At 53.9% G+C, this 21236-nt stretch overlaps 5 protein-coding genes across 5 annotated transcripts; 3 read left to right on the top strand and 2 right to left on the bottom strand.

Annotated features, from left to right (window-relative positions):
• Positions 1 to 844: 844 nt before the first annotated feature.
• Positions 845 to 1924, top strand: EV422DRAFT_484750 (origin recognition complex, subunit 2; the record flags this gene model as incomplete). The annotated part of the gene is made up of 1 exon (XM_053067358.1): positions 845 to 1924. A coding segment is annotated over one exon (1080 nt), but the record flags the coding sequence as incomplete, so codon positions are not given.
• A 166-nt stretch (positions 1925 to 2090) lies between these two features.
• Positions 2091 to 4906, bottom strand: EV422DRAFT_520481 (WD40-repeat-containing domain protein). The gene is made up of 9 exons (XM_053069687.1): positions 4727 to 4906; positions 4476 to 4658; positions 4190 to 4281; positions 4009 to 4117; positions 3759 to 3937; positions 3462 to 3693; positions 3185 to 3380; positions 2582 to 3102; positions 2091 to 2520 (listed from the first exon to the last, which is right to left on the bottom strand). Exons 1-9 carry the CDS (start codon positions 4730 to 4732, stop codon positions 2242 to 2244), a joined length of 1797 nt encoding a protein of 598 aa, XP_052928437.1. The 5' UTR covers positions 4733 to 4906; the 3' UTR covers positions 2091 to 2241.
• Positions 4907 to 5246: 340 nt separating this feature from the next.
• On the top strand, positions 5247 to 6472 carry EV422DRAFT_492944 (uncharacterized protein; the record flags this gene model as incomplete). Its single annotated transcript, XM_053067636.1, has 5 exons — positions 5247 to 5439; positions 5523 to 5746; positions 5812 to 5929; positions 6008 to 6166; positions 6234 to 6472. The coding sequence occupies 5 exons, from the start codon at positions 5247 to 5249 to the stop codon at positions 6470 to 6472; spliced, it is 933 nt and encodes a 310-aa protein (XP_052928436.1).
• A 288-nt stretch (positions 6473 to 6760) lies between these two features.
• Positions 6761 to 7414, bottom strand: EV422DRAFT_493543 (transcription initiation factor IID TAF10 subunit; the record flags this gene model as incomplete). Its single annotated transcript, XM_053067678.1, has 2 exons — positions 6761 to 7036; positions 7124 to 7414. 2 exons carry the CDS (start codon positions 7412 to 7414, stop codon positions 6761 to 6763), a joined length of 567 nt encoding a protein of 188 aa, XP_052928435.1.
• Positions 7415 to 14521: 7107 nt separating this feature from the next.
• On the top strand, positions 14522 to 20724 carry EV422DRAFT_520466 (7 transmembrane sweet-taste receptor of 3 GCPR-domain-containing protein). The gene is made up of 10 exons (XM_053069686.1): positions 14522 to 14990; positions 15068 to 15230; positions 15295 to 15343; positions 15429 to 15442; positions 15506 to 15700; positions 15772 to 15999; positions 16069 to 18062; positions 18130 to 19474; positions 19549 to 20019; positions 20104 to 20724. The coding sequence occupies exons 1-10, from the start codon at positions 14773 to 14775 to the stop codon at positions 20461 to 20463; spliced, it is 5037 nt and encodes a 1678-aa protein (XP_052928434.1). The 5' UTR covers positions 14522 to 14772; the 3' UTR covers positions 20464 to 20724.
• Positions 20725 to 21236: the final 512 nt, after the last annotated feature.

Below are 21236 nucleotides of genomic sequence, written 5' to 3'. Positions count from 1 at the left end.
GAGCAGCGTTCAGTACCAACGGCCTCAAACCACACCCATCCCTGATCGGGAATCATAGCAAGAAATGACAGCGGCACCCACTCTTCGCAGCAGCACCTGCAGCGCAGCCGGCCTCCCCGAAGACGAAGACGAAGAAGACCAGGAGGCGCTCGCGGTGCTGCATTCTCGGTCGCGCGGGGAGGACGAGGATCAGGAGAATACCGGGGATGCTGAAAGAAGTGATGCGGGAGGGGATTCGCACTCCAACATCACGAAGAGCAACACCAACGACGATGAAGCCGATTCAGCAGCCCCAGTCCCATCCACCCCCGGAAAAGACATGTTCCACTTCCCGACCCGAAAACGCAAAGCCTTTGACTCCTACGTTGACGCCGGGCGGCAGCATCTCGATGACACCGAAATCGATGCAGACACGCCGACGCGGACTGGGAAGAAGAAGGTGCGGATGCTTGCCCCTGGGGAAGATGTGGCGACGCCGACGAGGGGTGGTACGGGTGGTGTGGAAGTTTTGGGCAGGCCGCCTAGGTTTGATATTGGGGTCGGGGCGGATGGGGGAACGCCGGCGAGGAGAAGGCAGAGGAAGGCTACGAAGAGGATTTTGAGCGTGCTTGCGACGGGGAGTGAGGATGAGGATGAGGAGGACGAGGAAGAGGAGGAAGAAGAGGAAGAAGAAGACGAGGAGGATGGCGGGGATGGAGATGGAGATAAGGACGAGGGGGGCGTGGATGGGGATGATATCAGCGATGACGTTGCGGAACCAGGGCATCAAAGCTATTTCACGTCCGCACGGCCTGCCACGACCCAACGAAACAAGAAAGGTGGCCGCCTCGCAACTACGACATCCAAGACATCCAACAACACGCTATCACGGCTGCCCTCGCTCTCGCAACTTTCTACGACCACCACCACATCATTCCGCCCCCAAAAGCATGCAGCCGAGACCGCGCTGCTGACCTCGCTCTACCGCGACCAGTTCCCCGAGTGGTTCTTTGAACTTCGGCAAGGCTTCAACCTCGTCTTCTACGGGTACGGCTCCAAACGCGCGCTGCTGAACGAATTCGCCCTTGAGGTCCTGAGCGCCGACGCCGCGGTCGTCGTCGTGAACGGGTTCTTCCCCGCCATCTCGCTGAAATCCATCCTCAACAGTATTGCCGATAAACTCATCCCGTCTTACACGACTGCAAAAAATTCGACAACAAATAGGACAATGTCAGCACCAACAGACCAACTAACTCACCTCCTCACCCGCATCACCCGCCGCACCTACCTCCTAATCCACAACATCGACGCCCCACCCCTCCGCGCCCGCGCAACCCAAGCCGCCTTCGCCCGCCTCGCCGCCCACCCCCACATCCACCTCCTCGCCACCATCGACCACATCAACGCGCCTTTACTATGGGACAACGTTGCCGCCCACAATTTCAACTGGCTGTGGCGCGACCTGACCACGTTTGCGGATTACGAAGTTGAGACCCTGCGTGCCGGGAACACGACGCTGGGTGCACGGTGTGCGCGCGCGGGGTTGGGTGAGGTTGGCGGGGTTGCTGGGGCGACGGATGGGGCGCGCACGCTCAGCGCTGTGCTGCATGTCTTGAGATCGTTGAATAGCAACGCGAGGGGGATATTTCGGTTGTTGTGTGAGCATCAGTTGGCTGCTGGGGATGAGACCGACCCTGCATCACCATCACAACAACAGAAAGGCAACAGCAGCAACAACATCACGCAACCCGGACTCTCCCACGAGCTGTGGTACGCCAAAGCGCGCGAGAAGTTCCTTGTGGGGAATGATATCACCTTCCGCACGCAGTTGGGCGAGTTTCGCGATCATGCGATCGTGGTGGCGAGAAAGAGTCCGGGGGATGGGAGGGAGGTGCTGGCTGTGCCGCTGGATCGGGAGACTCTGGAGGCGGTGTTGGAAGGGATGGCTGAGGAGGGGTGACAGAGAACATGAGGGGCAGGACGAAACCTAGGATAAGCTTCTTTCAAGAGGCCGTGAAGTAAACTGCCTGGTCAAGAATAGTCTTCGCGAGAGACACCCGCGGATGTAAATAGTTTACGAAGAATGTATATAAGCCAACCTACACACAACGACACCATTGGCTCCCTCTTCGCCGTTGCAGGAATATCAACCTTGCTTACTCGAGCTCCTTCCTTGGTTTTTACAAAAACGTGTAGAAGGGGTTGTGTGAGGGTTGCGGCCTAAGAACCCCAGCTCTCCATTCTATTACTTTGGTTCGTCGTTCACCGGCCTCCATCGCCCTCTCCCGATCCAGCGCCCGCCTTAACAGGCACCGCCTGTCCACGCATGGTAGAAGACGAGGGTTCGCCTGCACCACCACTCCCAGTGCCACTCCCCCCACTCCCACTAGCCCCACCGCCGCCGTAGAGACTAGCCTGGCTAGCAGCAGTCGCCCCCGCAGTGAGATCAATCCGATTCGCGATCCACTCGATACGCTCGACGGCGTCGCTGAAGCGTTGGGACATGTCCACGACGCGGTCTTCGTTCATTGTTAGGCGGCTCTGTCATAAACGCGTGTTGGTCCAGGCATTGATGAAATATATCATGAGGCGTTTGCATTACCTCAAGAATACTCATGGTCTGCGTCAAAACATCCACCTGCCGCACAATATGCTGCAACGTCGACGCCAGCTCGTCGGGGATCGTCCTCACTTCCAAGGGCGCCGAGTACGACGACGCAGAGTACGCCGGCCGTTCCTTCTCCCTCTCCCGATGGAGTTGCTGCTGCAATTGATGATTGGTCTGTGTGTTATCGCGCGTGAGTGGGCGAGAAGAAGCTGCGGCGTCGACTCCCTCAAGTTCCTGTTCCGCGAAGATGGCGGCACCGACGTCGATGATGGGTGGGGCCGGCGGTGGGTGGGTCGTGGCGGAGGTTGGAGCGGAGGTGTATGCGGCGGACGCAGGGGTGGGAACGTAGGTGGAGGGGATGGTGGTGGAGGTAGGTATGGAGCGGGCGGTTGTGCCGACGGTGGATCGTATGGGGAGTTGGCGGATGGGGCTGTTGCTTCGGGTGCGGGAGGGGAGGGTGGGTTCGGCTATGAGGGCGCGGGGTTGGGGGAGCGGTTGGATGGGTCGTTGTGTGGCTGTTGGAATGCCGAATGGCGATAAGCTACACATATCCGTTTGTGTGGGGGGACTTCAAAAACGCGTACTGGATGCACTCACACTGATCCTGGCCGATTTCAGCGGCACCCTCGTCCTGAGCCAGAGAATCGAAATTGCTCTTCCACACCATGACCTGCGCATCGCTTCCGCCCGTCGCAAAGTAATCTCCCATCACAGAGAAAGTTGCTGCGGTCGTTGGTCCATTCTTATGGCCATGCAGCGTGTAGAATAGGTGGCCTTCCTTTAGGTCCCATATCTAGATAGCAACCGACCAGGTGTTAGTCCATCTCCAATTTGACACCATCAACTTCCACGGCGCCACATTTTCCTGCCTCACCTTGACAACACCATCCCACCCAGTACTGATCAGGCACTCTCCACCCGGCCCACCAAACGCGACACTGTTCACACCCGCCCCGCCAGCGGGATCCCCGTTGGCAGACCCGTGCGCATCCCCATAATGTTGCAGCAATCTATGTGTTCGGATATCGAAGATCTTGATGGAGCGGTCGGAGGATGCCGTTGCGACGACGGTGCCGGATGGGTGGAAAGCTACCGAGGATATCATCCTGCATTGACGATTGTGTGAGAATTCGCAGAATGTGTGCCCAACCGTGACGCGAGTGGAACCAACCCGGTATGATCCCAATACGTCTTGACGCAGCTCTTCGTCCCGAGATCCCAAAGTTTTACGGATTTGTCGTCGCTTCCGGACACGATTAACCGTGAATCAGGGGAGAACTTCGCGGTGCGTACCCAGTTCAGGTGCCCGGAGAGTGAGTATTGGAACTTTGTTCGGTGGGTCGACCACAGCTACCATACGAAACGGCGTTAGATTCCTATCGTCTCTGGCAACGGTTGAAGGCTTCCATCTCTGGGCATACCTTGATAGTCTTGTCATCCGAGGCAGTAAGCAGCGACAACCCGTCTGACGAGAACTGAACAGTCCGCACAGCCGATGTATGCGCTTTATACACCGTCACGTCCCCTTTTCTACATCGACGCATACAAAGACATCATCAAATCAGAATCTCGCGGCATAAACCGTTGTTGCCGTCAACGTACACATTTGGGGTCCATAACCGCACGGTTTTATCCCGGGACGAGCTCGCGAGAAGGTTGGCTTTTGGCGAGAAATCTACGTTCGTTACCGGACCCTGTTGTGAATGCAGAACGTGTGAGATATGGGGTAGCCACGATAGGTGCCGCCCGCTCCCCCGTAGTTTCCAATGTCGTCTTCGACATAGCCTCCGAGAAACTCGCAACACGCTGCCGTCCGCCTTCCATCCCGCACTCCATGATCTCACTTCCCCTCCGTCCGCACTAAACACCTCCACCCTCAGATAAGCACCTTATGTCCCACAAACCGGAAAGCCCTAAACTGGGGCTTAAAGTTCCACACCATGACCGAATTGTCGAGCGACCCGGACGCCAGCTGAGTCATGGTGGGCTTGAACGACAGACAGGTGACTACATCTTTGTGGCCGCGGAAGGAGCGTTCGAGGGTGGGGTCCTGGAGTTGGAGGTAGGATGACTATGTGTGGTGATCTTGTTAGATGTGTTGCACGCGTTGGTTTTACGCGTGGGCGGGTTGGGACTTACCCCCATGGTCTATGGTGGTGGCCGGGTGGGCAGGACGGGAGGGAGGTCGTAGCAATGAAGAGGGAGGTAGCTGTGCGAGGGAGTACTCAATGGTTGGGTGTTTAGCACTCCTGGCAACTGCAGCCGCCGATTGTCTTTGGAAAAGCAAGTCCGGAATGAGAACGGAAAAGACGGCGGAGGCCCTCTGAGCATTGGCTTTCACCCCCGACGGAAGGAATTAAGACTGACGTTCAACGGATAAGCAGCACCAGCCTAGACACATACAGGACCTCTGTCCCTTTGAGCCAGCAATGGCAGCAGGAACACCCAACCCCTCAACAACCTGGCGCCCGCTCTACACAGAAGCCCAGCCCTCCCCTCGCGCAGGCCACACCCTCACCCTCGACCCGGTCTCAAAACGCTGCGTAGTGTTCGGCGGGGCAAGCCACGAGGAAGGTTTCTCCAACGACGTGCATTCTCTGGACTTGCGTGAGTTGTCAGTCCCTCGGTTTCTTGAGCATGATCATGTATTAACGTTGGGATGGGTGTTTCAGAGACGTTAAAGTGGCGAAAGTTGGCCCCTGCATCAACCAACAACTCCGTCGCCATCCCACCGCGGTACGAGCACGCCGCGGTCATCATCCCAGGCTCCGAAAGCGCCGCATCCCAGCTGCTCGTGATGTACGGCGCGGGGAACGACGGCCTGCTCAACGATGTCTGGACGTTTGACCTGGGTTAGTTTGCTACGCGTGTGCGATTGATGTCCCTTACGAGAGGCAGGCCGAATCCTGATGTTCGTTCGATATCCACCGCCCAGATAAGCAGCAATGGACATCTCTATGCACGAAAGGCACGGCGCCATCAGCCCGGACGCTGCGGTCCGTAGCCGCGATAGAAGATCAACGTAGCGGGTCGCGGAGGGTGTACATTTTTGGCGGTGGAGCGGAACATGACAAGGCTGTGGACGATGGATGCGTGTATTGTTTCGATGTTGGTGGGTTGATCATGGAAGCGACACACAGTGTGATAGATGAGACGCAAGTGACCATGATGTTGACAACGAAACAGCAAACAGATTCTGGACGCGACTAACGGCCCCGTCGCAGCAGCCGGCACCTGCGCCGCGTTTAGGGCACACGTTCACGGCCGTAGGAACGAAAATCTACTTGTTTGGTGGCATGGCTGGTGACGTGACGTTTGATGATGTGTGGGTGTTTGATACAGGTGCGTTGCCCCTCCGGTCCCTCGGTGGTCGAATGGGATCTCGTTTGGGATGTTCAACTAAACCATCATCCGTATCAGTGAGTAGGGAATGGAAATGCTTGGAAGGGACAGGAGACGTGCCGTCGCCTCGCTCAGGGCACTCGGCGACTGTGAACCGGGACAAGATTTATGTATACGGAGGTCTGACACGGACACCCAAAACTCAAGCATTTGAAGACGTTTACGTGTTCGAGACTGGTATGGTTTTCATCCGTCTCACAGCGTGTTTCCATCAACCAACCACGCCTTTTCCACCTCATTGCAGTCCACACAGTATGGACAAAACTCGACCCAGCATCTCTCCCACCCGGCCCGCCAGGTGCTCGCCTTGGCCACGACGCATGCGCCATCACGGAATACGCACCGCTCATCGGGTCAATGGCAGACGCCGACCCGTCCAACACCACAGCGCAAATCGCGATTACGGCAAAAGACGCGATGGTTGTGTTTGCAGGCATGGATTTGGGGGGCATGTACAATAGTGTTTATCTACTGGAGGTTTGATCGACGAGTTTTGAGGAAAGAATTTATGTACAGATGAAGGGAGGGTGTTCCAAAATGTATGCGGGGCTCTGCGAGCGTGGGGTGGATTGTATAGTAGGGACAGAAGGCTAATTTTTGGGGGGCAAAGTCGAGGGATAGGGCTGGGGTTGATGTCGACGATATTTCTTGACTCGGATGATAATTTATGTTTGTCGAAGCGAAGCCAACCTCGCTTTGTGCGGTTTCCGTGTCGCACTTGCCATTCCACTCTCCATTCCCAACTCCACTCCCCTCCCGCACGCAGTCAATCTACAAATAATACTCCGGTTTCTTGATATTGACCCCATGATCCGCCAACGCGGCCGACAAATCATCGATGGTCAGCACCGTCCTCTTATCCTTCACGACGCTCCTACGGTCCTTCGGCAGCGGCTGCTGCGAGCGGATGCGCGAGTACTGCAGCGCATCAACGGCGATGTCTGATATGAACTTTTGCGCGGCGAGGGCGAGGAGACGCTTGACGCGGGTGTCCTCGCATTCGAAGCCGGAGCGGGTCATGTAGTAGTCAGTTACTGAGTCGGGCAGCTGTTTATGGGAGGTGGGGAGTTTAATCAAGGATTCTGCAAAAGAAGAACAGATGCCTGGGGAAGCGGGGAATCTTTAAACACTCACAATAGGCTTATACTCATCCATCATCATTAACAACTCCGCCAAACTTCTATCCTTCCGCATCGTCTCCTTATCCTGCCTTCCCAACGTTGCGTCCGCTCCAGCCTCATCCTCCTCCGACGAGCTCTCCTCTTCCTCCTCTTCTTCCTCCTTCTCCTTTACTGCTGGTCCCTTGCCTTCGGCTTGGTTGGGCCGCTGTGGCAGGGTAACTGTTGCGGTGTCGGTGACTGTGGACTGATTGGGGGTTGGGTGGTCGCTGGAGGATGAGGGTGTGGGGGCGTCATCGATTTCCATGGCATCGGTCAGAGCTGGGGGATCTGAAGGCGTTGTTACCGGTGCGTCAATGTGTGTGCTGCTCATTGTTTGTAGGATGGGGTTTTTGGGGATGGGGGAATTGTGTGGAGGAATGCCGATAAGCTCCGCTTTTTTCCTTTTGTAGGGTTCGTTAGGATCTCGTTTCCGACGAGGATGCTGGCGTTGGCAAATAGAGCGGGACCTGAACGTGGAAGTGAAGGCTATCTCCGTGCTGAGCTTGAGTTTGAGGGAACCGATGCTGTGGAAATTGGGGAGGATTGTGAGCGAATTCTGAGTTCTGTAAGACCTTGAGGGGAAGGCGAAATCAGGCGAAATCGAATCGGACACGTCTTGCCGATTTCAACAGTTTGCCCTCGCAGGGCTTCTTTCTCCCATCATATATATATACCCCCAGCACCCACATAAGCAGTGTAACAGGGGTTTTCCCTCTTCCTGATGCATCGCCATTTTCTAAGCAAAGTAGATCCTGAGGCATCGTAGAATCTGAGGGGGGTGTGATCCGGCTGCCATGCCACGCCTTAGCCTTCCGCACGGAATAAGTTAGGGTTAGGGTTACATTGTAACACCCAAGTCACATCTAGCGTGTTCTTCAGTAGTTGATGACACACGCGTTTGCAGAGTAGGCCAGTACCTTTCTAATAGCACGGAATAGCAGCGAACTATACACCATCTGGTCCGTCTATCATTGGGTCAGGTCTCGAGGATGGACGCTCAGGGAGTTCCCCGTCAACGACTCCGCTTCGAGGAATACGAAATTCACTACAAATAATGAACGCTCCCACCCAATGCGTTCCACGGTAAATGGAAAGAGGGGCCGGGGTTATGATATGGTGGGGAACATCTTCGAGAACTAAAGTGTGGGTATCGACAAGCAGATAGCAAGTTCCACGAAGCGCATACGTGCGGATGACTGAAATGACCTCGTTGAAACTTGCCAGTGGTGGTCGCCACCCCGGCGGATCTTCCTCCTACGCCAGCGGCACGGCTCGGCGCAGGCGGGCGGGCCAAACAGGAAGGACGCCACGAGAGTCACTGACCTGACCTCAAAGAGCCACTACTGGCTCCGGCACCGCCGCCTAATCCTAAGATTTTCCAATCGAGAAGCATTTTTGAATGGGATTTGGCGACTTCCGCCTGAACAGAACGTCTGCGCCTCTGTCGATGTACTGCCGTTCGCTTCGCTCGCTTGAAAGCCTTTTATTCACCTTTGCGGACCGGAATTTGATACAAACAGATGCTCGATGCACCTCCGATTTGGTGGGGTAGCTTTGTTCGCACACCTCTCTCACCTCTGCAGGACGGCCCTTGACTCGATATGAAGTAACGCAACCACTTCCTTACGCCTCCTGGCCAAGTTCAGCTCAGCTTAGAGCGACACCTCACTGCCGCCTTTTCACATACGATTCATGCACATCAGAAGAAACAAGCGTGGACGTTTCATTTGTATATGCAGCGAGAATCTAACCCTCTCTCGGTATTGATACTTGCACATGCGCCGCATTCAGCCCGTCGCCCAACACGTCTGAGGGTGGTCGATACGCGTGAATAAAGCCCATGCGTACAGTACAGTGTTACTTTGCCTTCCATTACACGTACTCCCGAGTCCCCCCATCCCTCACGGATCTTCCCGGCTCCTACATCTAACGTCTCGGACCCGTCGGCCTTGTCATTTTCTATGCGTCGATGGTCCGCACCCAACTCAGTGTTAATAACTGTCATCTGTCCTGAACGCGTGCAGAAAACCACTGTTGCTATTTAAATTCAGGCAAAAAAACGGAAAACTAATAGATGTGTCCATACGAATCTGGGCAAAACACGTGTGAGTGGCTATGCGACCCCATTTGCCACCGAGGGACGCGTCGCTTCCGGGTACATACGTATAAAAGTCTGTGTCCTTGCGCCTTACCTCGTTCACTTTTTTTCAACAAGGCGTTCCCCCAATCTAGATCCCGATCTGATCCAATCTACTCATCTGCAATCTCTTCGGTTCACTTAAGTGACAGTTACTCTACAAATACGCTCCAGCCTGAACGTACTGTACTCCCAGCGCCACAAAGTTCACCTCCAGATGCTTCATCGCGATCATCGCCAGAATTAATCATCGCCACATCTCTTTCGTTTGGCACTCGTTCAAGCTGGTCTGTTTCCATACCATACTCGTGTGCGACAGGTGTTCGTTGCCGGTTGTCCCATTCTAAACTCACTGTCCCAGTCACAGATCAATCACAAGCCATTCGTCGCTACAAGGCCAATGCCAATCGCAGCATACGTTCACTGCCGACTACGTGCAACCAATGGGCGCTCCTTTGCTGGTCTTAGATCACACACATGGTTAGTATTACCTCTGCAAATCAATCAACCCTTATTATACGGTCTTTGCTAACCCAATTTCCCTCGTCTTATTCATCTTACTCATCCAGGTCTATCAGTGCATATGCGCTCCATCGTTAACGCTGATGTGTCGTGCAGTACATTTCGCCGGAGGTTTACATGATTGATGGTAAGTACCGTTGTGACTCCAACTGCTCATGCACCATTAGCCCATCGTCGTCGTCGCTATCTTATATCCACCTTTGTTTCTCACCTTAGGTCATGTACTCCGTTGATGCACTCCATCTCATGCAATGATGGTGAGAGTCGCTATGCGTCGTCGTTGTCGAAGAACTGGCATCTCGTTGGTAAGCAAGTCCACCTTCCATTCAAAGTGGCGTTCTTCGGTCTCGCCTTCTAATGTTCCACTATTCTTTGTTGCCTCCAGATGCGTTCTTCGCTCTCCTTACCTGCATATGTGGGACATATTGCAGCTCCCACAATTCAAACACTAATCTGTTTGAGATTGTGATGACTGCCGGGGATTAGCTCTCGAGAGGTAGGCATCAATCGGGTTTTATCCAGTCGTCGTCCAGATCATCGTCCTCACATCTGTCTTTCCTTTTGCAATAGATGCTACTTCTTCATGCCCTGAAGCAGTATACCAAGACGTCAAGATGATGGCACGGCCGTTGTGAAGCAACACGGGGAGCGTTACGGACGGCCCCGGGGCCGCTCATGCTATATGAAGGCACGACCTACGCATTTCGAGCATCACGCCTGAGTTGGGAACTATTTTTAGGGATCTTCTCTCTAAAGCGTGGTGTAAGATTTGTGCCTGGCTTGCTGAACAATGCCATGGGAAGAACGGGTGCCCTATCGTGCGTCAGCAACCTGTTGTGGATCACCGGTCGCATCTTGGCACCTACTATTTTTAGGAACGTGCTGGGATGCTTTGTGTTTGACTCGAGACTGACGGGTGGCGGGCTCAGGATGCAGGCTGGTCGGAGCGCCCGCTCTCTCTATTTGTCGTCGTCGTCGTCCTCAAGTCAAGTCAACCCGGATTTCTTTTGTAACATGTACATTTATGTACGTCAACGGTTTGTTGCCAGAACTTAATCGAATGCGATGAACTCTAAGATCTAGATCCAAAATGTTGAGACGAGAATCTTTACTCTCCTTCCAACTGCATGGACAGAGGGAATATTCACTGTTGTTGGGCGTCACAAATCCACCATAATATTATGCCCCTCCTCCACACTGTGAGCTGAGCACCTGAGGAGACCCTGAGCACAGCATGTGGCTGAGTGTGACAGGCTTGGTCAGTGTCTTATGTTTCGGTTATTACAGTTTATACGAAGCGGCCAGCTGCCCGTTGGATTCAGGTTAGAACGATAACGATACCGGACGGTCGTCCTGCCTGCTACGTTACCTTATCCAACTTGTCATGCCGCTGTCAAACAAACTGGCATCAAGTCGCCCATATCCTTCTCCAGCAGGAGATTAATAAGGCTGCGTTGGAAGGCCGGTCAAATGTCGTCTCGAATTAGGTATATATAGGGCTCAAATGTGCAAGTGGTCATCAATCATCAACAGCGCTGACTTCTCCATCCTCGAAAAGACGGTATTCTACTGGAACATTGACACTTCCCCAAGCCCCTATTGCTTAGACTTCTTGGCATTTTGGAAAGATATCCACCCTTTATAGTACGTATACTTTGTATTCTCAATTGATATCCACCCTTTTCTAGTACGTATACTTTGCATTCTCAATTGTTTCTACCCACGTCGTAGAAATCAAGACCCCTCCGCAAGTTTCCCCCGTGTTCAAGCATCCGTTCCAACAACTTCCACCATGGCCAATGAACCTAATCTGCCCGTTGGAATCCCAAAGCCTCCGCCTCCCCTTAGGCCTTCTAGGACGGCAGGACCAAGCACACAGCAAGCCGGTGTAAATCTACCAGCCCCATTGGGTCCGTCAACGGGACACCCAGAAAGGCCAGAGCCGTTGACCACCGAACAAACCGCAACCAAGCCGGAACGACCTGAACAAGCTGAACAAGCTCAACCACCGGAACCTCCAGCACCTCAGCCACCGATCCCGCCGGTACAGCCTCAACGATCCGACAAGCCGAACCCCGCGGAGCAGCCTGACCAACCACCTGGAGAGCATGATGGAGATGGAGGCGACGGCTCCCATAGCCAGTCGGGACATGGGTACATTCAGCCTTCGGCAATGTTTTCCATCAACCGGGACGGGTGGCTTGTCTTCCCTCCCAATGTGACCATCCCCATGTCCATGGGCCTCACGCGTTCGCCAGACCCGGCGAATCCCCGGAGAACCATCCTTCGGATTGTGGTGCCTCTCACTTTTGAGGACCTTCCTGACCCCCAGCCTCGACGAGCAACAACCAGCACCGAGTCGGAATCTTCAACCGGGCCCTACACGCACCACCTGCTCCGGTCAATTGAAGGTGTCCGGGTGCACATCCCCTTTCCGCCTGACAGAAACAACGACGACACCCTCGCCCGTGGATCGCAAAGCCTTCCAATCGAAGACTTGCCTGTGTGGAGTGCCATCGAAACCATGCCAGCTCCGTTGATGCCTAGTCCACAAGGCTTCAACCCCCCTCCTGGTAGCCGTAGGACTGGGTCTCGTGGAGCGCGGCCGGAGCGAGGCGGGGGAGATCAAGGCCGGGGAGATGGAGGCCGGGGAGATAGAGGCCGGGGAACAATGACACCGGGCTCACGGGGAGGCCGGGGGGGTGGGGTTCAAACAAGATTTGGCATACCGAGTGCCGGTGGTACCTGTTTTGCCGGAACTGCGGTTCAGTTGATATTTGACGGTCCTCTCCAGGACATCCTTACTGGAGAGCGTTTCGGACTGGAGACGATGAGCGTGGAGCTGGGTCAGTCGTTGGCCAGACTTTTGGGTTCGATGAGGAACCGGGATGCGGCGGGAGCAAGACAACACGTCGGCGCTTTGGCGCGGTGGTACCGGGTGGAAATTGCCGGCCGTCGGCCGGAAGAGAGAACTGAAGAGCCGGCCAACAAATTTTTCACAAGATTGCTTCTGTTATGATCTCGACGACTGAGGCGGAAGCGAAGTAGAGAAGACAAGGCGAGAGTGATAGGCGACAAGAGATTGTATTGGCAAAACAAGAAACAAGGACTAGAACAGGAGATGAGAAGAACTGGTGTTGATCTGCTGGGGAGGAAGGGAATGGACGAAGAGAGGGCGGCTAGTTATAGATAGGCAACCCAGCAGGCCAGAGAACAACAACAACAAGAGGGGACCGGCGGGGGCGCCAGCTATGCTCCTAGAGCGTGCGTGGCGAGCGTAGAGATCATTGCTACAGCTGCTGGCTATGGAGAAGTGGTGGGGGGTGTGGAGAAGCCGAGGGGGGATTGGCGAAATGAGAGCAGAGAGGAGGAGTGGCCTGGCTATGGAGAAGTAGTGGGGTGATGTGGAGAAGCCGAGGCGGGATTGGCGAAATGAGAGGAGAGAGGGGGAGTGGCATTGACATTGACATTGACACTGACATTGACACTGACATTGACATTGACATTGGCGTTTGACATTGGCAGTTGACATTGGCGGCTGTCAGTAGGTAAGCTTATGGTATGGGCGCGTCATCCATAACACTTTTGGAAGATACATCAGCAGCGAGCGTTGATGGATGATGCCCTCCACCTCATGAAGCGCGTCACCCACGAGCGTTGGGCATCCACGCAACGAATTGGCCACACATCTGGCCTGGCCAGAGGCGCCGGCCTGAGAAGAAACCATCGGTACAAGGTCCGAATGCGATGCCTTAGAAACCACCACTACGATCGTCACACCAATGCCCCACGGAATAACATCCACCCAGAAGACAGGCTCGCATTCAGCTTGGAACATCAACCCGTTTTCGCCTTTGGTTCTGGTGATTTCACACGTCGTGGCTGGCAGAAACCACATGGCACCGTGCCAATCAAGAGCCTTGCCAGACAACTGGCCGTTGCCGGCGCAACTGTCTTCATCATGCCTGAAATGGGCACTACGACACAATGCCATAATTCAATGGCAGGCTACGAGACCCTCGCCGGACAATTTCCAGAAGCCAATATCCACGACACCAGGGCTTCTTGGCAACCCTATGGCACATGCAAACATCGTCCCAAGTACTGGTATCGTCGACACCGGGAGGCTCCGGCCAGGCACGGACTCCGACGATAGTGCGAGCAAGAAGCAGATGAAGCGGAACCGATGTTGTTTCCAAGGTGCCCAGAGTCCCGCAACGAGATGGGCAGAAACTGGAGACTTGATAGTGCCCAACATGCCAGATACCTCCTGATATGCCGCCCATCTTTGACAGAGACATTCAAGCTGCCGCCAACTTTCGGTTCCTGATTCATCAATATTCACACTACAACGGTCATCGACCGAGATGGAATGGTCCGGGCTGGTTAGCTGATGCACAGTTGTGGTGAAGTTTTCTAGTCTCCTTAGATAGTTAGCCTCACGTATTTAGCTATTCCCACCCGCGATGGCACACGGACCTGCGTGCATCGCAAGATATGCGACAATACTTCTTGTATGTTGTAGAGAGACCCACGGTGTTGTTTGCGTTGTTGTATGATTTTCATACATTTTGGAGTCAGGGTTGTTTTCGAACGACGGTAATGAATGAATGGGATGCTTGGGTAATCGCGACTCCGCAAACCGAAATGACGCTGACACAGTAGATGAAGGCAAGGTACAATCTGGACTAAAGACGGCCCTCCGACAGTTAGGTTCCGTCCTCCCTCCAGGGCTCGGATCTCTCTCTCTCTTCCCAATTCTGCTGCTCAGGGTACGACTTTCTGACAATTAGAGAATTCTCAACCAATCCCGGATTTGAAATGAAAGCGTCCGTCAATATCGCGGTGGAGCCAGTCAATATCGCAAAAGACTTTTCTGCCCTCTGAGGAAGTAATTCCTCAAGCTCTCCGGCAGCGGCCCCAAACGGCGCCCCTACTCTTGCAAAGTGTCGTACTTCCACGCAATGTCCATCTGTCTCCTTCTCCTGTTCCTTCTAGCCTGCGTCGCCTTTCCCTATACGGAAGCGACCTTGTATGCCGGCGGCGCAGGCAACGCATTGTATTTCTACAACACAACCACAGTTGCCGGCATCGGAAGCCAAGGCATCGTCGACGGGGTCTCGTACGGCCAAATCGTAACGCAGTGGCCTCCAAGTACTTTCACGATCGAGTTTTGGGCGAAGTATGAGTGATGGACAGCGTCCCTCCTTTATATGTGATGAAGAAAATAGCTAACCCGACATTTCCTCACAACCGCAGAACCAATTTTTTCCCCTTCGTCTCCCAAAACCCGCACTACTTCTCCCTCGCCGTGTTGCATTCATTCAATTTTGAGGGGGTGGATGATGGCGCTGATGATGATTACATTAATGTACAGAATGGCTATGCGTCGTTGTTGTCGAATACCGCAGGGGCCATTTTGGTTTGTGATTTTTCTTGGGTAATGTGCTTTTGTTGATATTTGGGCTGATGCGGCTTGCTATTAGTCTGCGACGAATTGGACGGATCTTCGGTTGGGGGAGTGGCAGCATATGGGTAGGGTCAATGGATATGTTGCGTCGTTCCGGGGACGCATAGCTTGACTAACTGTTGATCTGCACACGGATTGCTTCCATTAAAGCGCTCACACTGGATGTACGTATCCCTTCATCGCCCACACATGCTTCCCCTTTCGGGCAACAACTCACACCCTCACAGGTCACAACAGGAGTAGCCCACTTCTACCTCAACGGCGACCTAGAATACAGCGATGAAAACACCGAGACGCAAGACTACTTAGTGGGCGCTAATCTTACGAGCACGGTCGCTTTGGTGTTGGGGCAGGACCAGGATGCATTCTATGGCTCGTTTCAGGACCTGAAGGCGTTTGTGGGGGTTATGGATGAAGTTCGGGTGGGTTTGCGCTTTTGTCGTTGCACTCGATATTGACTTACGTCAACGCTCCTTCACCTTTTTCAACGAAGATATGGAACGTTGTTCGGACGCAGGAAGAGATTCAAGCGGATATGCACCACGTGCTCCCGGGAAGCACCGCGGGCTTATTCGCAAAATGGGGGATGGACATACTGGAAAGCGATAGCAAGACTATTTTGAATGAGGTTGATGCAACTGCGAACCCACTGGTGCTGGGAGGTCAGAATGCGTTTGCGGATGTTGTCGAATGCCCCGCTGGGAGAATTGGAGTCTCGGACGTAAGTGGGAGGATCCCAACCGTGATGTTGATTTCTCTCATGTTGACTGACTGTGGCACATGCAAACAGAACGTCGAATGCAACCGACGACCTTCTTGGATCCCTTCCGATGCCCCCTTGACTGGCAGCCGACGAGTGCGGGCCTTCATTCCGTCGGCGTCCTTATCCAGCGTCAAGCTTCCCGGTTCTTCTGACGTCCCCAATGCACAGATCACCACGTCAATCCAGTCACTTCAAACCTGTTCCACGGCAGCCGGATGGTCTATATACCTAGACTCCGTCACACCCGCCGTTGATGGGAGCGTTATCCCGGGCAACAGTGACACAATTTGGGTGTCCTCCACCGCGGCAGTGGATGCTAGCTGTACATTCACGTACCAGATCTCCGACGGCACATCAGCGCCGACATCGGCGACCGTGACACTCATCGTTGCCAAATCGCTGACTGCTCGGAATGTTCACGTGGATGTCGTAGCGGGGGCTGCAAACATCTTCATCCCTCTGACGGCACGCCCCTTTGCACAAGGGCCATTTAAAGGTGCGATTGTGCAGACACTTCCAATTCGCGGTTCAATCTATAGAGCGACCTTGATCTGGAACGACGTCCCGCAACGAAAGGAGCTGTTGAGTGTCGGTGATGTCGTGAACACCGAAGTAGACGGCATCCAATATGTACCACACCCCAATGAACACGGTGCCCCATTTGACACGTTCGAGTTCAGCGTAGTAGGCGAGCATGGGATAGTCTCAACCAACAACGCCGTCGCGACAATCAACCTCGCCGCAAGGACCGGGATTCCGGCCGTTGCTGGCGTCAACACCTTTTATCTGACATTTGCAAATCGACACCATATAGATTTCCCGAACTACCCACTTTTGGGGATGGCGGAGTTCACTATGGAGATGTGGTTATGGCCAGACCCCGTATCGTCGTCTACTGCGGCACGCATATGGGCTACCGCAGACGATACGCTTGTTCTCACTATGGATCAAGTGCACAACGTCTTGCGTTTTGCCGTCGCCGGTCAACCGCTCCTCCGCGCAAATATCACCTCCCAGCAGTGGTCGCATGTAGCTGTGAGCAAAGACTCGAGCGGAGAGATCAGTATATACGTGAACAATAATGTACAAGACGTACATGTTTCCACCGCCGGCATACCATCCAGCGGAACGGGGCTCGTAATCGGGAAAGGATACGAGGGTGGATTGGACGAGATTGCCATTTTCAATTCGTCGAAAGGGGTTGTGGGAGGATCGAGGAATTTGAATGTTCTCCTCAGACCGCAAGAGACGGCCAATTTGAGCGTAGTGTGGCATTTAAATGAGGGCAGCAAGGGTATTGCAGCTTGCGGTGCACCGGTTTCCGCAAGCACGACTGAGGCATCTTTATGCGGGCCTGCTGGATCCTATGCCGGTCAGCTGGGCGGTGGATCTGCATCCCGTTTCCCCCTGTGGACAGCGGCCCCGAAGCAACCGAGCAACATCGGATGGGACGGCTTTCCATTCCTCAGCACGTACATCTCAGAAGAAAACGCATCCTCGATCATCATTCAATTGAATGCAATCACTCAAGACTCGGATGAGCGGCTTCTGGTGTGCACCATCAATTCGCTTCCGACACTCGGCAAGCTGTATCAATACAATGAAACTAATCCACCGAATTACATTGGGGAAGCCATTACAGAGTACTTTACACCGTGGCGGATCAGTCAGCCACGAAAGAAGCAATGGGTTAGCCGAGTTCCACAGTACCCGAACCGAACCATCCCCTGGCCGAGTGATCCGACTCTGCGTTTTAGCACCCAGTATTATTGGACAGATGAATACTCTGGCTATGGTGTCAATGCTCTGCTAGGCGCGCCAGAGAAATATGATGCAAGTCGCGCGGATCTCGGCTATGGCGGCTCTGAAGATTCCTGGTGTCCAAGTACGCCGAGGGGTGTCAAGTGCGAACCAAAGGGTCCTGCAAATCCATGGGGATGGAACTGCCCGCCTTCGCCGAATGCGATGGAGTTCGTTGAGGTTGGATATGATTTAGCGACGCATATTGTTAGCATCAACTCGTAGGTTTCTTGCACTCACCGGACCTCATCCTTCGTTTCATCTGCTGAAAGAAAACTTGGGAAACAGATACGAAAATCTGAATCCGGGAACTACGGAGATCATCTCCGTCCGGCATCCTGCCACCAACGACTGGATCGCAGTGTGGAAAGGCGCAGCGCAGAAAGACCTGTACTCATCAAGGGGCACATATATATCGCAGACCTACCTGATGAACTCGCCGGGCGTCTGTGGCACACCTTTCCAGACGGATGCAATTAGGCTGGATCGTGCCAACTATAAACTCGACGGATGGAAGGAGATTGATGCAATTGAGAACGTGGGGACTGACCGGTTAGAAGCTGGCTATGTCACCGACATGCAGTATCGAGTCGTGTACGTGCCCGACCCCTCAAAGAGTGGCGTCGATGGGTTTGACTACGGGGCGACGGACTGCATTGGGGATCTCTCCCAGCTATCCGAAACGAGCACCGTCACCATCCACTTGACCTCCCTGGTTCATCCGGCGACGGCCCCCGAGGGAATGGCAATGAGCTATCCGGTATCACGTCTCAATGGTGGCACCGGAGATGTTCTGCCATTCACCGTGATGCTTGAAGCTTATGAACGGGACGAGCGGACTCCGAAGTTTCAAATCACCAAGCCTCCGGGGATAGGATATCTGACAAATGCAGCGGGCGAGCGCATCTCTAATGCCGAGCTTCTGTCCGCGACTTCCAATACCTCCTCACACATCTATCGACTTGATCTGACCTTCCACCCGACAGGTTGTGGGATCGACACCCTTTCCTACCAAGTGATAGATGATCTGAGAACTTCTGATCCCATCGCCATCCAAGTCGTGATACCTTGCGTTCCATACACAGCCTACAGCGCTCCGCTGGGAATCTTCGTTGCATTCTTGAGCAGCGTCGGCTTGCTGGGTATCCTGGCCGCCGCGGTGTTCACCAGAATTTACGTCAAACGGAAAGTCATCAAAGCCGCCAGTCCGATCTTCCTGGGCCTGATCTTATTGGGTCTTGCCTTGACCTTCATCTCGAACCTGTTCTATGCTGGTCCCGTCACCCGAGCCAGCTGTATAGTTGCACCCGCCCTTCTCGCCATCGGCTTTTCGCTATCGCTGGGGAGTCTCTGCATCAAGAACCTCCGCATCTACTACATTTTTAACAATCCGAGGCCATCCAAAAAGGCGCTGAAAGATATGCGATTGTTACAGGCGACGGTCCCGCTTGTTCTGATTAATGTAATCATGATCGCTGTCTGGGGCGCCGCTTCCCCTCCAATACCGGTCATGATGAATCCGGAATCGACGGATCACTACCTTGTGTGCCAGTCTGCCAATAATACGTGGAGCACGATGTTGATGGCATATAACGGTTTCATTCTGGGGGTCACTGTTTTATTTGCGTTCGTGGTGAGTGGATACGGTTGTGTGCGGATATTTGCGTCTCACTGAAACTATTCTCCGGTGTGCTCAATCATGACCAGAATCGCAATGTCGCCCTGCAGTACAACGAATCAAAGCAGCTCGGCATTGCTTCCTACAACGTGATCGTCTTTTGTCTCCTCGGCTTTCCCGTCGTCTTCATGCCAGGAACAACGCCAAGCCTAGTCTTCATGGTTCGCGCGATCGCGATCTGGTCCGCATCGTTCGTCATTCTCACCGTGACCTTCGCCCCAAAGGCATGGCTGATCCTGAGAAAAGGAGAATCCGACTTGAAGCCATCAAACGGATTGGGACTAAAAGCGGGCATCCGAGCAACGGCCCGGGTTGATGATAGCCGACAGAGTTCGATCACTAGCCAGACGGTGTCGAATCATGCGCAAGAGGGTCTAGCGAATGTGGTCCAACATCAAATGATGGCGCGATTCAAGCCGAAGCTCATGTTTGGCCCATGGAGGGATGTCCATGTGATATGTCTGCCGGCGCACCATACGGTCATTTATGTGTATCCTGATGTGAGTCCATACTGCCGATCCATCTGATGACCGACGTATCGTGGGGAACATACTGAAACTGACTTCGTATCGTTTGTCTTCAAGTGCTCGGCTCTATCCTGCAATTGGAGAGAGGATACTTTCAAGTTTGAACTGGATCCAGTGCGGGAGAAGAAGCAAGTCCTGCGGATCATAGCTGGTGGGAAGATCGGCACGATCGAAATGCAACTGAGCGAGGCAGATGCAACCAATTGGTCCGCGCTGCTTACCCAACTCCAGCAGAAAGATGTGGAGAAAAGTTGCCGGTCCGTAAATGCGGGTGGGAGGGGTAGAGATTTAAGCGTGGTGGGGACCTCGGCAGGAAGGAGACCGACTTTGCCACCTACGGCAGAACGGAAGGGCGAAAGTGGCAGCGACGACAAAAAGGGAAGCGCGATTCCAGGGCCAGGGCCCTTAGATGTTTGAACACAACCAGAGACAGCAGTGCTCATTGCGCTTTATGCGAAGAATGATTCTTCTTTATTTGAGGGGCTTGTGTTTGTGGTCCATTGCAGACAAACGATGCCATGTTGATGCCGTGTGGAGATTTGGTTGGCGTCGGTCGTCTTTCTGCCCAGACGTACATACATATGTACAGAATACAGTACATATAAGAAGCGACATAAACTTGGTGACGTTTTTGGGTAACTAACCTGTACCATAACAACACGCAACCCTACTGTAAAGGCTAATCCTAGCGTAGCGCACCACGGGTCAACATCCGAGCAAACGGAACAGAAGCTCCGGTGACACGGTGTTACTTCAGTCCTTGTTGCGCTGACGAGGGTTGACTTGACGTGGCTTGATACCAGTCACTACAGACACTACGTACAGGATACTGTTTCTCCCATGTGACATCAACATAGCACTGGAATGACTCTGCCACAACAAACCGCTTGTCACTCTCCGCCTGACACACTGTCCCTCTCGACTGTCATCCTCAGCACTGACGTCCAGGAGCAACAGCCCGGCCGCAAAGCGTCCGGCGACTCCGCTCCGAACCAGACAGCTGGCTTTTTCGCAAGGTACGTAAACGCTTGTCTTTCTTGGCTTTTGGACATACTAACAGCTCTCGCTAGCCTACGCAGACTTAGCCGGCCAGTTCGGCATTCGGGTCGTACCGCCAACGGAGGCAACGTTCGTTCCCAAGTAGGAGGAAAAATTCTCATTCAGCTTGGTGGGGTGAACATGGATATAAA

The sequence above is a fragment of the Fimicolochytrium jonesii genome (assembly GCF_025526975.1).
Source record: "Fimicolochytrium jonesii strain JEL569 chromosome Unknown EV422scaffold_4, whole genome shotgun sequence".
Lineage (NCBI taxonomy): Eukaryota > Fungi > Chytridiomycota > Chytridiomycetes > Spizellomycetales > Powellomycetaceae > Fimicolochytrium > Fimicolochytrium jonesii.
This window is presented reverse-complemented; position numbering and strand designations above follow the sequence as displayed.

Bases quoted from the DNA above. Each gene is read 5' to 3' on its own strand.
- EV422DRAFT_520466 (XM_053069686.1), top strand. From the start codon at position 14,773: ATGTCCATCTGTCTCCTTCTCCTGTTCCTTCTAGCCTGCGTCGCCTTT. The intron at 15,701-15,771 runs GTGGGTTTGCGC...TTTTCAACGAAG, and splicing joins GGGTTATGGATGAAGTTCGG to ATATGGAACGTTGTTCGGAC. The intron at 18,063-18,129 runs GTAGGTTTCTTG...CTTGGGAAACAG, and splicing joins CATATTGTTAGCATCAACTC to ATACGAAAATCTGAATCCGG.
- EV422DRAFT_520481 (XM_053069687.1), bottom strand. The intron at 4,118-4,189 runs GTACGTTGACGG...GCGTCGATGTAG, and splicing joins CGGTTATGGACCCCAAATGT to AAAAGGGGACGTGACGGTGT. The intron at 3,938-4,008 runs GTATGCCCAGAG...TTCGTATGGTAG, and splicing joins CGGATGACAAGACTATCAAG to CTGTGGTCGACCCACCGAAC.